General features: G+C 43.1%; 1 protein-coding gene across 1 annotated transcript in view; it reads left to right on the forward strand.

The window, feature by feature from the left end:
- LOC107569546 (delta-sarcoglycan-like) overlaps positions 1-16638 on the forward strand; it is a 183376-nt gene that overhangs the window by 42387 nt on the left and 124351 nt on the right. Inside the window, exon 4 of the mRNA XM_016255664.1 lies at positions 2015-2134. Within this exon, the coding sequence (XP_016111150.1) occupies positions 2015-2134 (120 nt within the window). The remainder of the gene's footprint in view (positions 1-2014; positions 2135-16638) is intronic.

A 16638-nucleotide genomic window follows, 5' to 3' on the forward strand; every position in this document is an offset into this window, starting at 1 on the left:
CATACTGTGATGCCGTCTCCCGGCACGACGAGACAAAACTAATAAAACCCATTACAAATTAGGCATTTGTTGCTTCCAGTGGGGACATAATTACTGATTATAATGACTTATACTGTGTTTTTACGCGTTGCGTATCGCGCCACGTAAATATAAAACCATGTCTGCATTTGAGATTCCCTCAAAACATTGACAAACAACAAGCGCTACTCTACACTGCTTAAAACTTGTTTGAATCATCAGTGGCAAATTCTTTAAATATAAAAAATTTACTTGCAGGCTGTGAGTCAGAAGCACCAGAGAGTCCTTGCAAAGTTGGAACTGCCCCAATTTGTAGAACAGCCTTTGAGCACAGACCCATTGTAGGCTACTCTGCAGGTTCAGGAAACAGTCCTCTATAAAATGCGTCACACAGCGTCACACACTGCGGGCTTGAGTGAGGAACAGCCGGCAGACTTGAGAACGGCGCGGCCGGCGGATTCGACGAAGGAGCAGCCGGAGGGCTTGCGGCAACCACATGTGACGACCCCAGGCTGGACTCTGCTTCATCCACGGTGAAAGCCAATCCGGTGATCCACAGCATGAAGCTGATGTATTTCCTCAGTTGACCAGCATGGATCAGCTCTATGCATGACGAAGGGGATATCATTTGGAAGGCCAAACAAAGTAGTTTCGCTTTCACAACGAAACACACAGCATCTCCACAACATGGTGGCGGCAGCAACAACAATACTACAGTGAGAATAAAAGTTGCGCCTTCTTTTTTTGCGTGAACATTGTGGTATGCAGCAAATCTTCCCACACAGTGACATAGACGTGGAGGCATGTTTAAACGAGGCGTTTTAGGAGGGTGTGGACAAGTCTTAACTTTTATAAAGAATATCTCTTTGGATGTAAGACTTTAGTCTTTGCAACTTTACAGATCTTCTTTATGCACCAAGAACTTGTAACACTCCAAAGAGAAAGGAAAAATTTTATTTGCATCATATGACCCCTTTAAATGGACTAGTTAAGTGACTTTCACTTGAATTCCGGTGTTAGAACAACTGTACATAAAACCAAATTTAAGTGTAAGAACATGTATGTGTTTCATTAACTGAATTCAAAAGTGTTTCATGTACAAGCTGGTCAGAAAAAGACATTGCTTGTATGTGTCAGATTAGACCAATAGGCTTATACTTAACTACTTGCTATTTGTTTCACTGGATATGTCAGAGAATATTCCTTAAATTAAATTCACATGTGACGACCCCAGGCTGGACTCTGCTTCATCCACGGTGAAAGCCAATCCGGTGATCCACAGCATGAAGCTGATGTATTTCCTCAGTTGACCAGCATGGATCAGCTCTATGCATGACGAAGGGGATATCATTTGGAAGGCCAAACAAAGTAGTTTCGCTTTCACAACGAAACACACAGCATCTCCACAACATGGTGGCGGCAGCAACAACAATACTACAGTGAGAATAAAAGTTGCGCCTTCTTTTTTTGCGTGAACATTGTGGTATGCAGCAAATCTTCCCACACAGTGACATAGACGTGGAGGCATGTTTAAACGAGGCGTTTTAGGAGGGTGTGGACAAGTCTTAACTTTTATAAAGAATATCTCTTTGGATGTAAGACTTTAGTCTTTGCAACTTTACAGATCTTCTTTATGCACCAAGAACTTGTAACACTCCAAAGAGAAAGGAAAAATTTTATTTGCATCATATGACCCCTTTAAATGGACTAGTTAAGTGACTTTCACTTGAATTCCGGTGTTAGAACAACTGTACATAAAACCAAATTTAAGTGTAAGAACATGTATGTGTTTCATTAACTGAATTCAAAAGTGTTTCATGTACAAGCTGGTCAGAAAAAGACATTGCTTGTATGTGTCAGATTAGACCAATAGGCTTATACTTAACTACTTGCTATTTGTTTCACTGGATATGTCAGAGAATATTCCTTAAATTAAATTGGTTTTTAGACTACACACTGAAATCCAATTAAAAAATATATATACATATTTTGGCAGGTTCTCATGGAGTTCATGCAAGAGGCAAAATGCTGGAGGTAAAATCAAGTGCAGGAAAGCTGCTCTTCTCTGCTGACGACCATGAGGTTGTAGTTGGTGCAGAGAGATTACGAGTTATGGGTGAGTGAACAATTACATTATAACACATTTGAGGGCATTTTTTATGCTCACACAAAGCCTTAGCCCTGTTCCCACATAGTTATTTGGCACAGTTTATTAAGAGAAAGTAGCCTGTATGTATTTTTCTTATGTATTTCCTTGCTTATGATCCTCACAGGGCTGTTTTTTTAATAGAAAGTAAACATTTCCCAGATATTATCTTATTATTATTAGTAGTAGTATTACTATAATTTTTTTATTAGTTGTTTTATTGTTATTATTGTCAATTGTTTCAGGAACAGAATGTTGAAAGAATGTTTGCACAACCAAAAGGCCCCTCTGTTTCTGATCACAAAGTTAAGTAAAAAAAAAATATATATATATATATATTTTTTTTTTTTTACTTTTTTTCGCCACTGATTTATTTTAAGAATTAAGAAAAAAATAAATAAAATTTTTCAAGGTTGTTTTGTGCTGTATTTGATCACGTTGATATGCTTGTCTCAGGGGTAGTGCTAAACTTCCTTTAAAGTGATTACTCAAGCCTGTGTGTATCCATTTTTCCCCCAATGATTTTCCCTAAGCCACAGTTCATTACCTTACATCCACTCTAGCTCAGCACAGCCTGCAGTGTGAACAGGGGCATTTAGAATTGGATGTTTCTTTTTTGTATGTTATCTCAGTTGTTACTGGAGTGATGCCAGACATCTGAATTAGTGTGAAGGAATTTGGCGGACCACACAAGGACGAAGTGCACATTTTAATGCAAGGCAAATCCTGTTACTCTAATGCTTAGATAAATGCCTATGTCTATAGATAATGCCTATGAGTCTATAGCTTAGAATCAGTCCTGAGAGTTCCTGTCATGTAATAGGCCTATGTTTTAATGCCATGACAGCTGAGAGTGAGTCTAGGGTAAACACAACTTGAGCTGCCATCAAAACGCATCTGATCAACTTTATTAGGCAAAACACCTGTCACTCCAAGCAAGACTTATAAGGACCAATATTCCCTCTAATATTTGTTCTTGCATTCTTTCTGTTGAGCAAATTAAAAAAATTTAATTAAATTGTAATATTTTTAGGGCATAGTTGATACAACCACCCTTATATTGTAATGAAAAAAAAAATTAAAAAACCTAAAATAAAGAGATTTAATAAAGTTTTGCATTATACATAACTTTAATTTTTTCTTAGAAAGCAAATATTTTAACAAAACTGCTTTACTGCTTACTAATATTTGAAAACTCACTGCTATGCATGCATTCATAGTATTATATATGTATGTGTGTGTATATGTAAGTATATTTAAAAATTGCGTACACTCACATTAATTCAAGCTGTTTGTTTTTTTTAGTTTGGTTACACCACAGTTACAATTTTGTCTTGTTTATTGGGTATAGTACGCAAAAAAGATAGCATTAGCAGTGTTGGCTCTGATACAAAAAGAATATATAGCAAGGAAGGAAATACAAAATGTCTCACAAGCATTGGGGGAGCTGTGAAATTCAGTTCGCATTTTGTTCAACTCCACAGGAACAGCAATAATAGCAAATTAGGACAAACCCTGCAATATCTGCTCATGATTGCTGCTTTATTTAAATGTGAACGCAAACATGGAACTGGAAAACCTTGACTATTTTACTGAGCCAGTTATTATTATTATTATTTATGTTTTATTTTTTAAATTAGACAATTCAGGAAAAGTGTCACCTAAGCCAGAACAATGAAATGCCAAGTATTTGATTTTACTAATGAAAGGCTGCAATATTTTACACTAAGACCGATATGAGAGTTATTTATATCTAAAACTGTGATCCAGCCTTTTCCCCTGGAGCATTATATTAGTCTGAGCTGAATGTTATTCTTCATTAATTTTAACAATCAGATGTGAACGGGAAAAGCAATTTGCTCTGGTACCAATGTCACACCCAAGAGATGCTATGTCAAGCTTTGAGTCTCTTAATGTATGAGTAATTAGGCCATATTACATTAAAATATTAGATGGTTTTAAAGAATGGCCATATGCAACCATTGGTTTATTCCCATTTTTTCTATAATCTTTTATTTGATGGTTTCTGAGGGTGTAAAGAAATATTAAGGTTGAGACTAATAAAACTGCAAATTTAACCAGAGCAGATAAATAATATGGCATCAATGTATGAATAAAGTGTCTGTTTAAACTGTATTCTACTTTTTTTAAGATTCTCTATATGGATTTTAAGGGGAAAATTGTGGAATTCTGTGAAATTGATTAATAATGTTAAACAGTCAAAACATTAACATTTTAACACTCTTGTGTTAAACAAGAGTGGCAGGAATGAGTAGAACTTGTAAATGTTGTGAATTCTGCAATGTTAAGCTTCACTGTAAAAAGCAACATGTAGAATTTACCCAATAAATCTGAGGTAACAATTTGCATCCACTTTTTTTGGGTAGATTTAATTCCCTGTTGTGAGTAGGAAGGAGATCAGAGCAGAGAAGATAAGTGAGGAGAGAAGAGAGGAGGGCAAAAGAAATGAGGGGAGAGGTGAGGAGATCAGAGCAGTGAAGAGAAGAAGTGAGCAGAGCAGAGGATAGAAGAGAAGAGGAGAGCAGAGAAGACAAGAGGAAATGAACAGAAAAGGAGATCAGAGCAGAGAAGAGAAGAAAGGAGAGCAGAAGAAATGAGAAGTGAGAAGATCAGAGCAGAGCTCCTAGAGGTGTCCAGTCACATGAGGATTTTTTTGTATCCAAACTCTTTAACTTTACATAACAGTGACTTACCAAATCTGCAGTACAGGTGCATTTATACAACAAATAACTGAACCGCCTTGTTTACATGCAGCAATGATCCAAACACAGAATAAAGTGCAATACAACTTCTTCACACAATATTTGAAGGAATTAACCTGTTCGCTAAGCTTACAGCTTCAAATACTGTAACACTTTCAGAGGCCACTTATTCTATTTTAACAGTCAAAAGCACACACGGAAACTCTACAACATTGTTCCTGTGCACGTACAGTATCAAACATCTAGATAAGGATAGAACAAGTGAACACCAACATCTTTAAAACAAACTAAGGGTGAGGGGAAGAGGAGGGTATAGAGGAAGAGATCAAATTTCTTCAGGCTACATTCAGTGGTATTGACCAGGCCGGCCACGTGTTCCTTTTCTGTTAATCTGGGGAAGTCAGAGCAATGGTGTGTGTGTCTATTGCATGAGCTTTCTTTTGAGGCTGTGGGCCTTCTTCAGTAGTTTCGCCCCGTCAAGCTCCAAAAAAAGTTTTTGAAAAGTTTCAAACGTGTTCTTCAGCTGCTTTGGATATTCAAGGTTGAGGGCATATATCAGTCCCATCAGCAGAACACACGCCTTTGTTCGACTTCCACATCCTTCCATCACTGTGTTTCCCTCAATCACAATAGACACATCTGATGGATCCTCCTCAGCCATGATGTTGTGCTTCACAATCACCTTCATTGTTTTGTCTGTGTGGTCCCACATTCCTACATGTTAAAAATATTTTTAATTTACATATATTATTTAAGATGACGTTCCAATATATTTCAGTTTATCCTGCAGAGTAAAGGAGAGCAGAGGGAAGTGGACAGAAGACGAAAGGAGAAGGGGAGAAGAGGGTATACCAGAGGAGAGCCGAGTAGAGCTGAGAAGAGGGTGCAAGGACAATCCTCATAGAGACAGGGTATGGAGGGGTCTCGACCAAAATGCCCATGTATTAGTCTGCTGTGCTTCAACAGGTCTGATCTTTTTGCTGTTGTGAAGTTACACAACTTGCATTTCCAGTTCATTTTTCCATAACTGAGGCCTTTGATTAAGGTAACTACCCCTTTAAGGTCAATGTGATTTCTTTTATTTAGAAAACTTGCATACCTTAAGTCAGTCAATGTACAGGATACACTGGGTGGGTCAGTTATCTCCAGAACTGGTAACAACAGGGTGGTCTATCAGTGAGTCTTGGCTTGAGAAGGACAAATGAGAGTACCTGAAGAGAGGGCAAACATTAGTGAGGGTCTACATACAAAGTAAACACTAAGATATTACACGAGAGAAAAGATCAGACATGTACCTGGGATACCTCACATATACCAAATATATCCAAATAATTTGTTTGGGCTAAACTACAAACTGGAAAACACATAAAAATAACGATTTGCACTGCGCTAATTTGCATTGAAAAACCCATAGGGAAGCTAGCGCTATTAACGTCTTACTTTTATCCACATTATTTAGACACAAAACAACTAAAGTGCTTTCTGTGAGTATCTAATGTGAAGTAACACCTTAATACAACACAACACTTACAGACAGATATTTTTAGGCGGCCGAACCACGTCTGGCAGCATCTTAACACAAACTTTTGCCATGGAAATCACTGCCGTTGCCACTGCAGCATGTCGCAGAGCGTCAATAGGCCTGTGCAAATAGCTTACCTTCCTTTTCGCAGATGAATTCCATGAATTCGATCGCGGCTGGCAGCAAGAGGAAGATGGCCGTGAAGTTACCCGTCCCGCTTATTCAAACGCGCGGTTTGGCGCATGCGCGATTTGCAGTACAGGACTCGGTTCTGGGTGTGTTTTACCCTATTTTTCTATGTAACAGTTTTTACTTTTAACAAATAGGTAGTACGTGTATAATTTACCCATTACTTGATAGTTCCTTGGCTGACTACAATAATCAAGTACATTTTATACGATTTACATAATTACATTTACCTCTCTCAAAAATCACTTTTTACAGTGTTTCTATAATGTTGACTCTTATTTCATCCTTACTTGCCATTTACTGTAGCTTTCACCTGCCAGCAATTATAAGTCATCCATTTGGGATCTTCAGGCACTGTATCACTTTATTACATGAATATATTTAATCAAACAAAGCACAGACTGCACAAAATTTTAACAGCATGATTTGTCTTCCACTCACCAGTACATTCACAGTTAGCAGCAATCCGCAGGATAATGATATTAGCTGTCAGAATCTTTGCTCTAATTGTAATTAACATGCATTGATTATCCTTAATTATAGACTCACAGCAGTAGAAGATGTTTTCTAGAAAATTAGTTTTTGTAATTTATTTTTACTTTATTTTTAGTTTTGTGTATTGCAAATTGATAGATAGATAGAATAATAATCAATTAACAGGATTTAACGTTGCCTGTAATTAAAGCTGCAAATTGAATCTATAGAATTGAATCAATTTGCAGCTTCTCTAAGAGCTTCAATCTCAATGCATTTGTTGGGATGATGGAGATTAACAGTCTGTGAAATGTGGTACAGGAGATTCCTGTAAAGAGGAAATACGGCCCCCACATTTCAGTTTTATCATGGCTGAATGGGACATTTGCTGTACTGTGTGGCCATTGGAATTCTGTCAGATGACCATGGTGAGCAGATGATAAAGTGTCTATAAAAGCAGATAATTTATGGTTAAGACTCTGTTGTACCCACACACGTAGACTGAGAAACCAGTGAAATAATTTAGCTTGTCTTTGGACACCAAGTAAGATTAGCTTTTAGTTGAGAGATCATTTAGCCTTATAACAATCATATTCTCTGTGAGATATGATGTAAAGTTGGGTAAATTGAGGTACATATAGTGCTACATTGAAGTATGTTAGCATGTCTACATGCATATTAGAATGTTCTGGCCAAATGACAAATTATGCGATAAACTTACTCAAAGTACATTGACAGTATAGCATAACAGCAGTTCCACCATTTTCAGAACTGTGTTGCAATTATCAAAATGCTCTGTTGTCCATCTTAGTTTGTAAAAAGTATTCATCATTTAAATGTTTTGTTCAATTAATTTATATCCTTATTGGTTTTGTGCCAAATAAATGCTTTAATTGAAGAATTAAAAAAAAACATATATGATGCGACCCATGTGCTCACAGCCACATAAATGTCTCTGTAAACATGTCTTCTCTCCCAGAGGCTGTTCTTTTACTCCCAATCCCTCAGCTGACAGCAGCTGTCTCCTTCACCTCTGCTCAAAAGAGGGGAATGCGGAGAGAAAGACTGTCGGTTCCAGCCCCTGAGTCCGCTCCAGTGGCGGCTCCAGCCCCTGAGTCTGCTCCAATGTCGGCTCCAGCCCCTGAGTTTGCACCAGTGTCGGCTCCAGCCCCTGAGTTCGCTCCAGAAAGAGCTCCAGTTCCCCCGTCTGGCCCAGAGAGGGCCCCTGTTCCCAAGTCAAGCCCAGGGAGGGCCACAGTTCCCGAGTCGAGCCCAGGGAGGGACGCTGCTCCTACGTCAGGCCCACGGAGGGCCTCAGAACTGGTAATTTCCACCAATTAATTTTTTTGGCCGGGCCAAGTACAGAGGCCTCCTGAACTGTCTGCTCCGCCACGGCCCCCTGAACTGTCTGCTCCGCCACGGCCTCCTGAACTGTCTGCTCCGCCACGGCCCCCTGAACTGTCTGCTCCGCCATGGCCCCCTGAACTGTCTGCTCCACCATGGCTCCCTAGTCTGCCTGCTCCACCATGGCTCCCTGGTCTGCCTGCTCCACCATGGCTCCCTGGTCTGCCTGCTCCGCCATGGCTCTCTAGTCTGCCTGCTCCGCCATGGCTCCCTAGTCTGCCTGCTCCGCCATGGCTCCCTAGTCTGCCTGAGCTAATATCAACAAATCATCAATGTGCTGCACCAGTGTCGGCCAAGTACAGAGGCCTCCTGTGACCCAGTTCTCGGTTGAGGGCGGCGAATTTTGCAGCGGTTTCCATGATCGCGGTGAGAAAAAACAGAAAACAAAACTCTTTAAAAAATGGAGTATGCAAATGCCCTGGAGTCACAGAGGAGCCAGAGCAGCATCCACACACTTGGTGAAAGTGTGGGGTGAACCCGATCCAGAACCGCTCCGGTGTCAAGCCCGCTGTCAAGCCCGCCGGATGCTCCATTATCAAGTCCGCCGGCCGCTGCACTCTCAAACCCGCCGGCCAATTCACTCCCAAGGCCAATTTACTCCCAATCCCTCAGCTGACAGCAGCTGTCTCCTTCACCTCTGCTCAAAAGAGGGGAATGCGGAGAGAAAGACTGTCGGTTCCAGCCCCTGAGTCCGCTCCAGTGGCGGCTCCAGCCCCTGAGTCTGCTCCAATGTCGGCTCCAGCCCCTGAGTTTGCACCAGTGTCGGCTCCAGCCCCTGAGTTCACTCCAGAAAGAGCTCCAGTTCCCCCGTCTGGCCCAGAGAGGGCCCCTGTTCCCAAGTCAAGCCCAGGGAGGGCCACAGTTCCCGAGTCGAGCCCAGGGAGGGACGCTGCTCCTACGTCAGGCCCACGGAGGGCCTCAGAACTGGTAATTTCCACCAATTAATTTTTTTGGCCGGGCCAAGTACAGAGGCCTCCTGAACTGTCTGCTCCGCCACGGCCCCCTGAACTGTCTGCTCCGCCACGGCCTCCTGAACTGTCTGCTCCGCCACGGCCCCCTGAACTGTCTGCTCCGCCACGGCCTCCTGAACTGTCTGCTCCGCCACGGCCCCCTGAACTGTCTGCTCCGCCATGGCCCCCTGAACTGTCTGCTCCACCATGGCTCCCTAGTCTGCCTGCTCCACCATGGCTCCCTGGTCTGCCTGCTCCACCATGGCTCCCTGGTCTGCCTGCTCCGCTGTGGCCCCCCGATCTGCCTGCTCCGCCGTGGCCCCCCGATCTGCCTGCTCCGCCATGGCCCCCCGGTCTGCCTGATCCGCCATGGCCCCCCGGTCTGCCATGGCTCCCCTCTCTGCCTGTTCCTCTTCACGGGCCTGGCCCTCCATCCCTGCCCCTGGACCACCTCCAGTCCTCCACCCTCCTGGACGTTGTGTTGGTTGGGGTGGATGTTACATGAGGGCGTCAGGAGCCGCCCTTAGAAGGGGGGATATGTAATGTGGTGTTTTGTTTCATGTTCATGTTTTCCATGTCTTTTATTTTGTAATTGTTTCATGGTCCCTGTTTGTGTCATGCTTCCCTTGCCCTCATGTATTCATGCCATTGGTTCCCCTGTTCATTGTGTCATGTTCTGATTGGTTGTCTTAGTCATGTGTCTTGTTTCCCATTGGTTTGTTCTTGTCATGTGACCCTCTTGTTTCCTATAAGTAGCTTCATGTTCCCATTGTGCCCTCGTCGTGTATTGAATGTATTTAACCCGCTGTTGGTGAGTCTAGTCTGTTTATACAACCCTCCATCCTTCTTCGGAACAATGAAGTACCGGCTGTAGAAACCGGATTCACTTTTGTGAGGAGTGACCACCTCGATGGCCTCCTTGATGTGGAGGAGAACCAACTGGATTCTGTAGCCTCTCTCTACAGTGTGCAGGACCCACTGAGACACATTTGGCAGTAGTTTTCACGCTGCACTAGAGACCTCCGTAAAGGTAGCGAGCATCTTAGTACCGCTACGTTTCCGGGCGGTAACTGAGAGAAGCGCTCGCGGGAGACCGTTGCACCCTGGAACACCAGGGTTGGCAGACCGATCTCCTGAGGGCCCTGAGGAGAGACGGGCACCATGTAATGCGGTGTACACCGCTCTTCCCCAGAGGGAGCTGACCCTCAAAAAGTCCTAGATCTTAGGCGTCAGAACGTTTAAGACGAAGACTATCCAGCGAGAATGACGGTCCACAGAACCGCCTTCCGCTAGAAGCCTTCGGCCTGGGAGCGCCACTCTGACTCTAGACTTTGCAGAGTACGAGAAGTGACGCCCCCAGAATGAGGAGCTGGAACACGGTAGGTTGGGACTTCTCCCGCCCAGCAGCCCCTGCTGACTGCTTTTATCCCAAGAGCCCCTGTATATCTAACTTCTCATAGTCAGATAAATACTTCACTTTATTCCTCAGAAATAAATGCAGTCAAACAACCAGACGAGTAAATACGGTCTGGTGTGGTAAGATTCACATCAAAAACTGAAATGATGATATAGCTTTGACGTAATGGAGCTTATAAGTGGACAAACAAGACTAAATAAGACTCACAAACAGATAGCGACTGACACACACACAGAGCGCTTGCTAAATGACAGAAAGCTGACGGCGGTTTCACCGCATGTGCTTTTAAGCTTCCTGGTCGCTACGTCAACCCGCCCGTGATGTCTCGCCCATCCATTGGACTGATTACACACGTGATTCAGAGCCGGTCACGCTGAAAGGCATTCCCAAAGCATTCTCCGATGCAGCTCGAGTTCCTGAAGAGGAACGGGAGTGGTGTGGGCTGTGTAAACATAATGGTTGTTGTTCTAGACTAAAAGTGAACATGCATTTACTCATCTCACTTGCACAAAAACAGATTCAGTATTCCTCTAAATTAATAAAAAAAACTGTGAAATGCAAACCTGTAATAATTCAATGTTTAACACAATTATCCTTTATGTATTTAATTCCATTTTATTAATCAATGTCTTTACTGCTGACCTTCGATGATCCAATTCAATCATACTAAGCAAAAAATGACTTCAGATAAACATAACATTTGTGTTTGTAGTGTTGAACTTTTTTCTCCTGCATCCTATTCTTCATGCAATCCAAAATGGAAGCACAGCTGAAAGGTTTGTTTGAGCTGCGCCCTCTGCTGTACAGATATGAATTTACATTTCCTTCAGCCTGAGTCTTATTCATTTCACTTTTGGTGTGAAAGGGCTTTTATATTGCCAAAAATATAACTTTTTTATATTACAAACAAACAAGCAAGCCCAGCACACATTTCCGCTGCATTTTATATGGCATATAGCAACAGCTACAACAACTGTTTTCTCAATTCGGGCACAAATCATTATTCTCATCTGCACAAAATATTTTAATAGACATGATTACAGAAAAGTGTCATGAGCTGGGTTTGCTTCTCTTTCTCTCTCACACACACATACATACTCTATCATGCACACCCATGCTCATTCTAGCTCTCATCTCCACCTGTTTGTCATTACAATCAGCGGGTGTGCTACTTTGTGGGGACACCTGTTTCCACTCTGATCTATTAGTCACTCTATTTCTAGTGGTTGGGTTCACTGTTCTCTGTCGGATTATTGTGTGACATGCATACGGTATTGTTTGGCCCTTCATGTCGATATTATCAGAGTTCTGACCATGTCTTGTCTTGCTTAGTGTGCTGTGCTCGTCTTAGTGTTCTCGGTGCCCGGTGGCCTAGATCTTAGGCGTCAGAACGTTTAAGACGAAGACTATCCAGCGAGAATGACGGTCCACAGAACCGCCTTCCGCTAGAAGCCTTCGGCCTGGGAGCGCCACTCTGACTCTAGACTTTGCAGAGTACGAGAAGTGACGCCCCCAGAATGAGGAGCTGGAACACGGTAGGTTGGGACTTCTCCCGCCCAGCAGCCCCTGCTGACTGCTTTTATCCCAAGAGCCCCTGTATATCTAACTTCTCATAGTCAGATAAATACTTCACTTTATTCCTCAGAAATAAATGCAGTAAAACAACCAGACGAGTAAATACGGTCTGGTGTGGTAAGATTCACATCAAAAACTGAAATGATGATATAGCTTTGACGTAATGGAGCTTATAAGTGGACAAACAAGACTAAATAAGACTCACAAACAGATAGCGACTGACACACACACAGAGCGCTTGCTAAATGACAGAAAGCTGACGGCGGTTTCACCGCATGTGCTTTTAAGCTTCCTGGTCGCTACGTCAACCCGCCCGTGATGTCTCGCCCATCCATTGGACTGATTACACACGTGATTCAGAGCCGGTCACGCTGAAAGGCATTCCCAAAGCGTTCTCCGATGCAGCTCGAGTTCCTGAAGAGGAACGGGAGTGGTGTGGGCTGTGTAAACATAATGGTTGTTGTTCTAGACTAAAAGTGAACATGCATTTACTCATCTCACTTGCACAAAAACAGATTCAGTATTCCTCTAAATTAATAAAAAAAACTGTGAAATGCAAACCTGTAATAATTCAATGTTTAACACAATTATCCTTTATGTATTTAATTCCATTTTATTAATCAATGTCTTTACTGCTGACCTTCGATGATCCAATTCAATCATACTAAGCAAAAAATGACTTCAGATAAACATAACATTTGTGTTTGTAGTGTTGAACTTTTTTCTCCTGCATCCTATTCTTCATGCAATCCAAAATGGAAGCACAGCTGAAAGGTTTGTTTGAGCTGCGCCCTCTGCTGTACAGATATGAATTTACATTTCCTTCAGCCTGAGTCTTATTCATTTCACTTTTGGTGTGAAAGGGCTTTTATATTGCCAAAAATATAACTTTTTTATATTACAAACAAACAAGCAAGCCCAGCACACATTTCCGCTGCATTTTATATGGCATATAGCAACAGCTACAACAACTGTTTTCTCAATTCGGGCACAAATCATTATTCTCATCTGCACAAAATATTTTAATAGACATGATTACAGAAAAGTGTCATGAGCTGGGTTTGCTTCTCTTTCTCTCTCACACACACATACATACTCTATCATGCACACCCATGCTCATTCTAGCTCTCATCTCCACCTGTTTGTCATTACAATCAGCGGGTGTGCTACTTTGTGGGGACACCTGTTTCCACTCTGATCTATTAGTCACTCTATTTCTAGTGGTTGGGTTCACTGTTCTCTGTCGGATTATTGTGTGACATGCATACGGTATTGTTTGGCCCTTCATGTCGATATTATCAGAGTTCTGACCATGTCTTGTCTTGCTTAGTGTGCTGTGCTCGTCTTAGTGTTCTCGGTGCCCGGTGGAAGGAAGAACCAGATATTGGTAAGCTTTGCCCCCAAAAGCGAACCTCAGGAACTTCCTGTGATGGGGAAGGATGGTCGTTTAGATCGATCATGACAAATCAGTCCTCGGACCTGATCTGAGACAAGATTTGATAGAGTGGAACATCCTGAACTTCAGTCGCATGACTAAGCGGTTTAACTGACGCAGATCTAAAATGGGACACAACCCTCCATCCTTCTTCGGAACAATGAAGTACCGGCTGTAGAAACCGGATTCACTTTTGTGAGGAGTGACCACCTCGATGGCCTCCTTGATGTGGAGGAGAACCAACTGGATTCTGTAGCCTCTCTCTACAGTGTGCAGGACCCACTGAGACACATTTGGCAGTAGTTTTCACGCTGCACTAGAGACCTCCGTAAAGGTAGCGAGCATCTTAGTACCGCTACGTTTCCGGGCGGTAACTGAGAGAAGCGCTCGCGGGAGACCGTTGCACCCTGGAACACCAGGGTTGGCAGACCGATCTCCTGAGGGCCCTGAGGAGAGACGGGCACCATGTAATGCGGTGTACACCGCTCTTCCCCAGAGGGAGCTGACCCTCAAAAAGTCCTAGATCTTAGGCGTCAGAACGTTTAAGACGAAGACTATCCAGCGAGAATGACGGTCCACAGAACCGCCTTCCGCTAGAAGCCTTCGGCCTGGGAGCGCCACTCTGACTCTAGACTTTGCAGAGTACGAGAAGTGACGCCCCCAGAATGAGGAGCTGGAACACGGTAGGTTGGGACTTCTCCCGCCCAGCAGCCCCTGCTGACTGCTTTTATCCCAAGAGCCCCTGTATATCTAACTTCTCATAGTCAGATAAATACTTCACTTTATTCCTCAGAAATAAATGCAGTCAAACAACCAGACGAGTAAATACGGTCTGGTGTGGTAAGATTCACATCAAAAACTGAAATGATGATATAGCTTTGACGTAATGGAGCTTATAAGTGGACAAACAAGACTAAATAAGACTCACAAACAGATAGCGACTGACACACACACAGAGCGCTTGCTAAATGACAGAAAGCTGACGGCGGTTTCACCGCATGTGCTTTTAAGCTTCCTGGTCGCTACGTCAACCCGCCCGTGATGTCTCGCCCATCCATTGGACTGATTACACACGTGATTCAGAGCCGGTCACGCTGAAAGGCATTCCCAAAGCGTTCTCCGATGCAGCTCGAGTTCCTGAAGAGGAACGGGAGTGGTGTGGGCTGTGTAAACATAATGGTTGTTGTTCTAGACTAAAAGTGAACATGCATTTACTCATCTCACTTGCACAAAAACAGATTCAGTATTCCTCTAAATTAATAAAAAAAACTGTGAAATGCAAACCTGTAATAATTCAATGTTTAACACAATTATCCTTTATGTATTTAATTCCATTTTATTAATCAATGTCTTTACTGCTGACCTTCGATGATCCAATTCAATCATACTAAGCAAAAAATGACTTCAGATAAACATAACATTTGTGTTTGTAGTGTTGAACTTTTTTCTCCTGCATCCTATTCTTCATGCAATCCAAAATGGAAGCACAGCTGAAAGGTTTGTTTGAGCTGCGCCCTCTGCTGTACAGATATGAATTTACATTTCCTTCAGCCTGAGTCTTATTCATTTCACTTTTGGTGTGAAAGGGCTTTTATATTGCCAAAAATATAACTTTTTTATATTACAAACAAACAAGCAAGCCCAGCACACATTTCCGCTGCATTTTATATGGCATATAGCAACAGCTACAACAACTGTTTTCTCAATTCGGGCACAAATCATTATTCTCATCTGCACAAAATATTTTAATAGACATGATTACAGAAAAGTGTCATGAGCTGGGTTTGCTTCTCTTTCTCTCTCACACACACATACATACTCTATCATGCACACCCATGCTCATTCTAGCTCTCATCTCCACCTGTTTGTCATTACAATCAGCGGGTGTGCTACTTTGTGGGGACACCTGTTTCCACTCTGATCTATTAGTCACTCTATTTCTAGTGGTTGGGTTCACTGTTCTCTGTCGGATTATTGTGTGACATGCATACGGTATTGTTTGGCCCTTCATGTCGATATTATCAGAGTTCTGACCATGTCTTGTCTTGCTTAGTGTGCTGTGCTCGTCTTAGTGTTCTCGGTGCCCGGTGGATGCTTCCAGTGAGCCCAGCCCATACGAGCTCTCTTTCTCCAAGACGGGAGTCCTCAGAACCAGACCATCCCCAGTCGATTTGTTTCGTTGTTTCATCAAGTTCTGTGTCATCGTACGACAGACTGCCTTGTTTTGTGTCTTCAATAAAGAGACTGATTCTAACGGACTGCCTTTGCACGTGAATCCTTTACAGCACCCCTAACAGAATAATCCGACCAAGGATGGATCCAGCAAGGGAGGAACCTATCCGATCAGCGGTGGAGATTCAGGGAGTCATGCTCGGCAGACATGAGGAGGAGTTGTCCGCCGCCCGGCACGCAGTGGAGAGTTTGACCGCACAGGTGACGGATTTATCTTCTCGTCTTCTACAGCTCTACCGAGAGCCCACAACGTTCTACGGCCGGCATCCACCTTCTGAGCCGCGTGTTAACAACCCCCCCTGCTATGCCGGTGAGCCCACTGAATGCAGAGCTTTTCTGACTCAATGTGAGGTTGTCTTTTCTCTCCAGCCTCAGACTTATGCGGGAGATTCCGCCCGGATCGCCTTTGTACTTTCGCTGCTCACGGGGCGAGCTCGCGAATGGGGAACCTCCGCTTGGGAGGCACAGACTCCTTGCTGTGGTCGTTTCGAGCTCTTCAAGGAGGAGATGATCAAGATATTCGACCGATCCGTTTTCGGTCGCGAAGCTGCGC

The sequence above is a fragment of the Sinocyclocheilus grahami genome, unplaced genomic scaffold (genome assembly GCF_001515645.1).
Source record: "Sinocyclocheilus grahami isolate Dianchi unplaced genomic scaffold, SAMN03320097.WGS_v1.1 scaffold1357.1, whole genome shotgun sequence".
NCBI classification, from domain to species: Eukaryota; Metazoa; Chordata; class Actinopteri; order Cypriniformes; family Cyprinidae; genus Sinocyclocheilus; species Sinocyclocheilus grahami.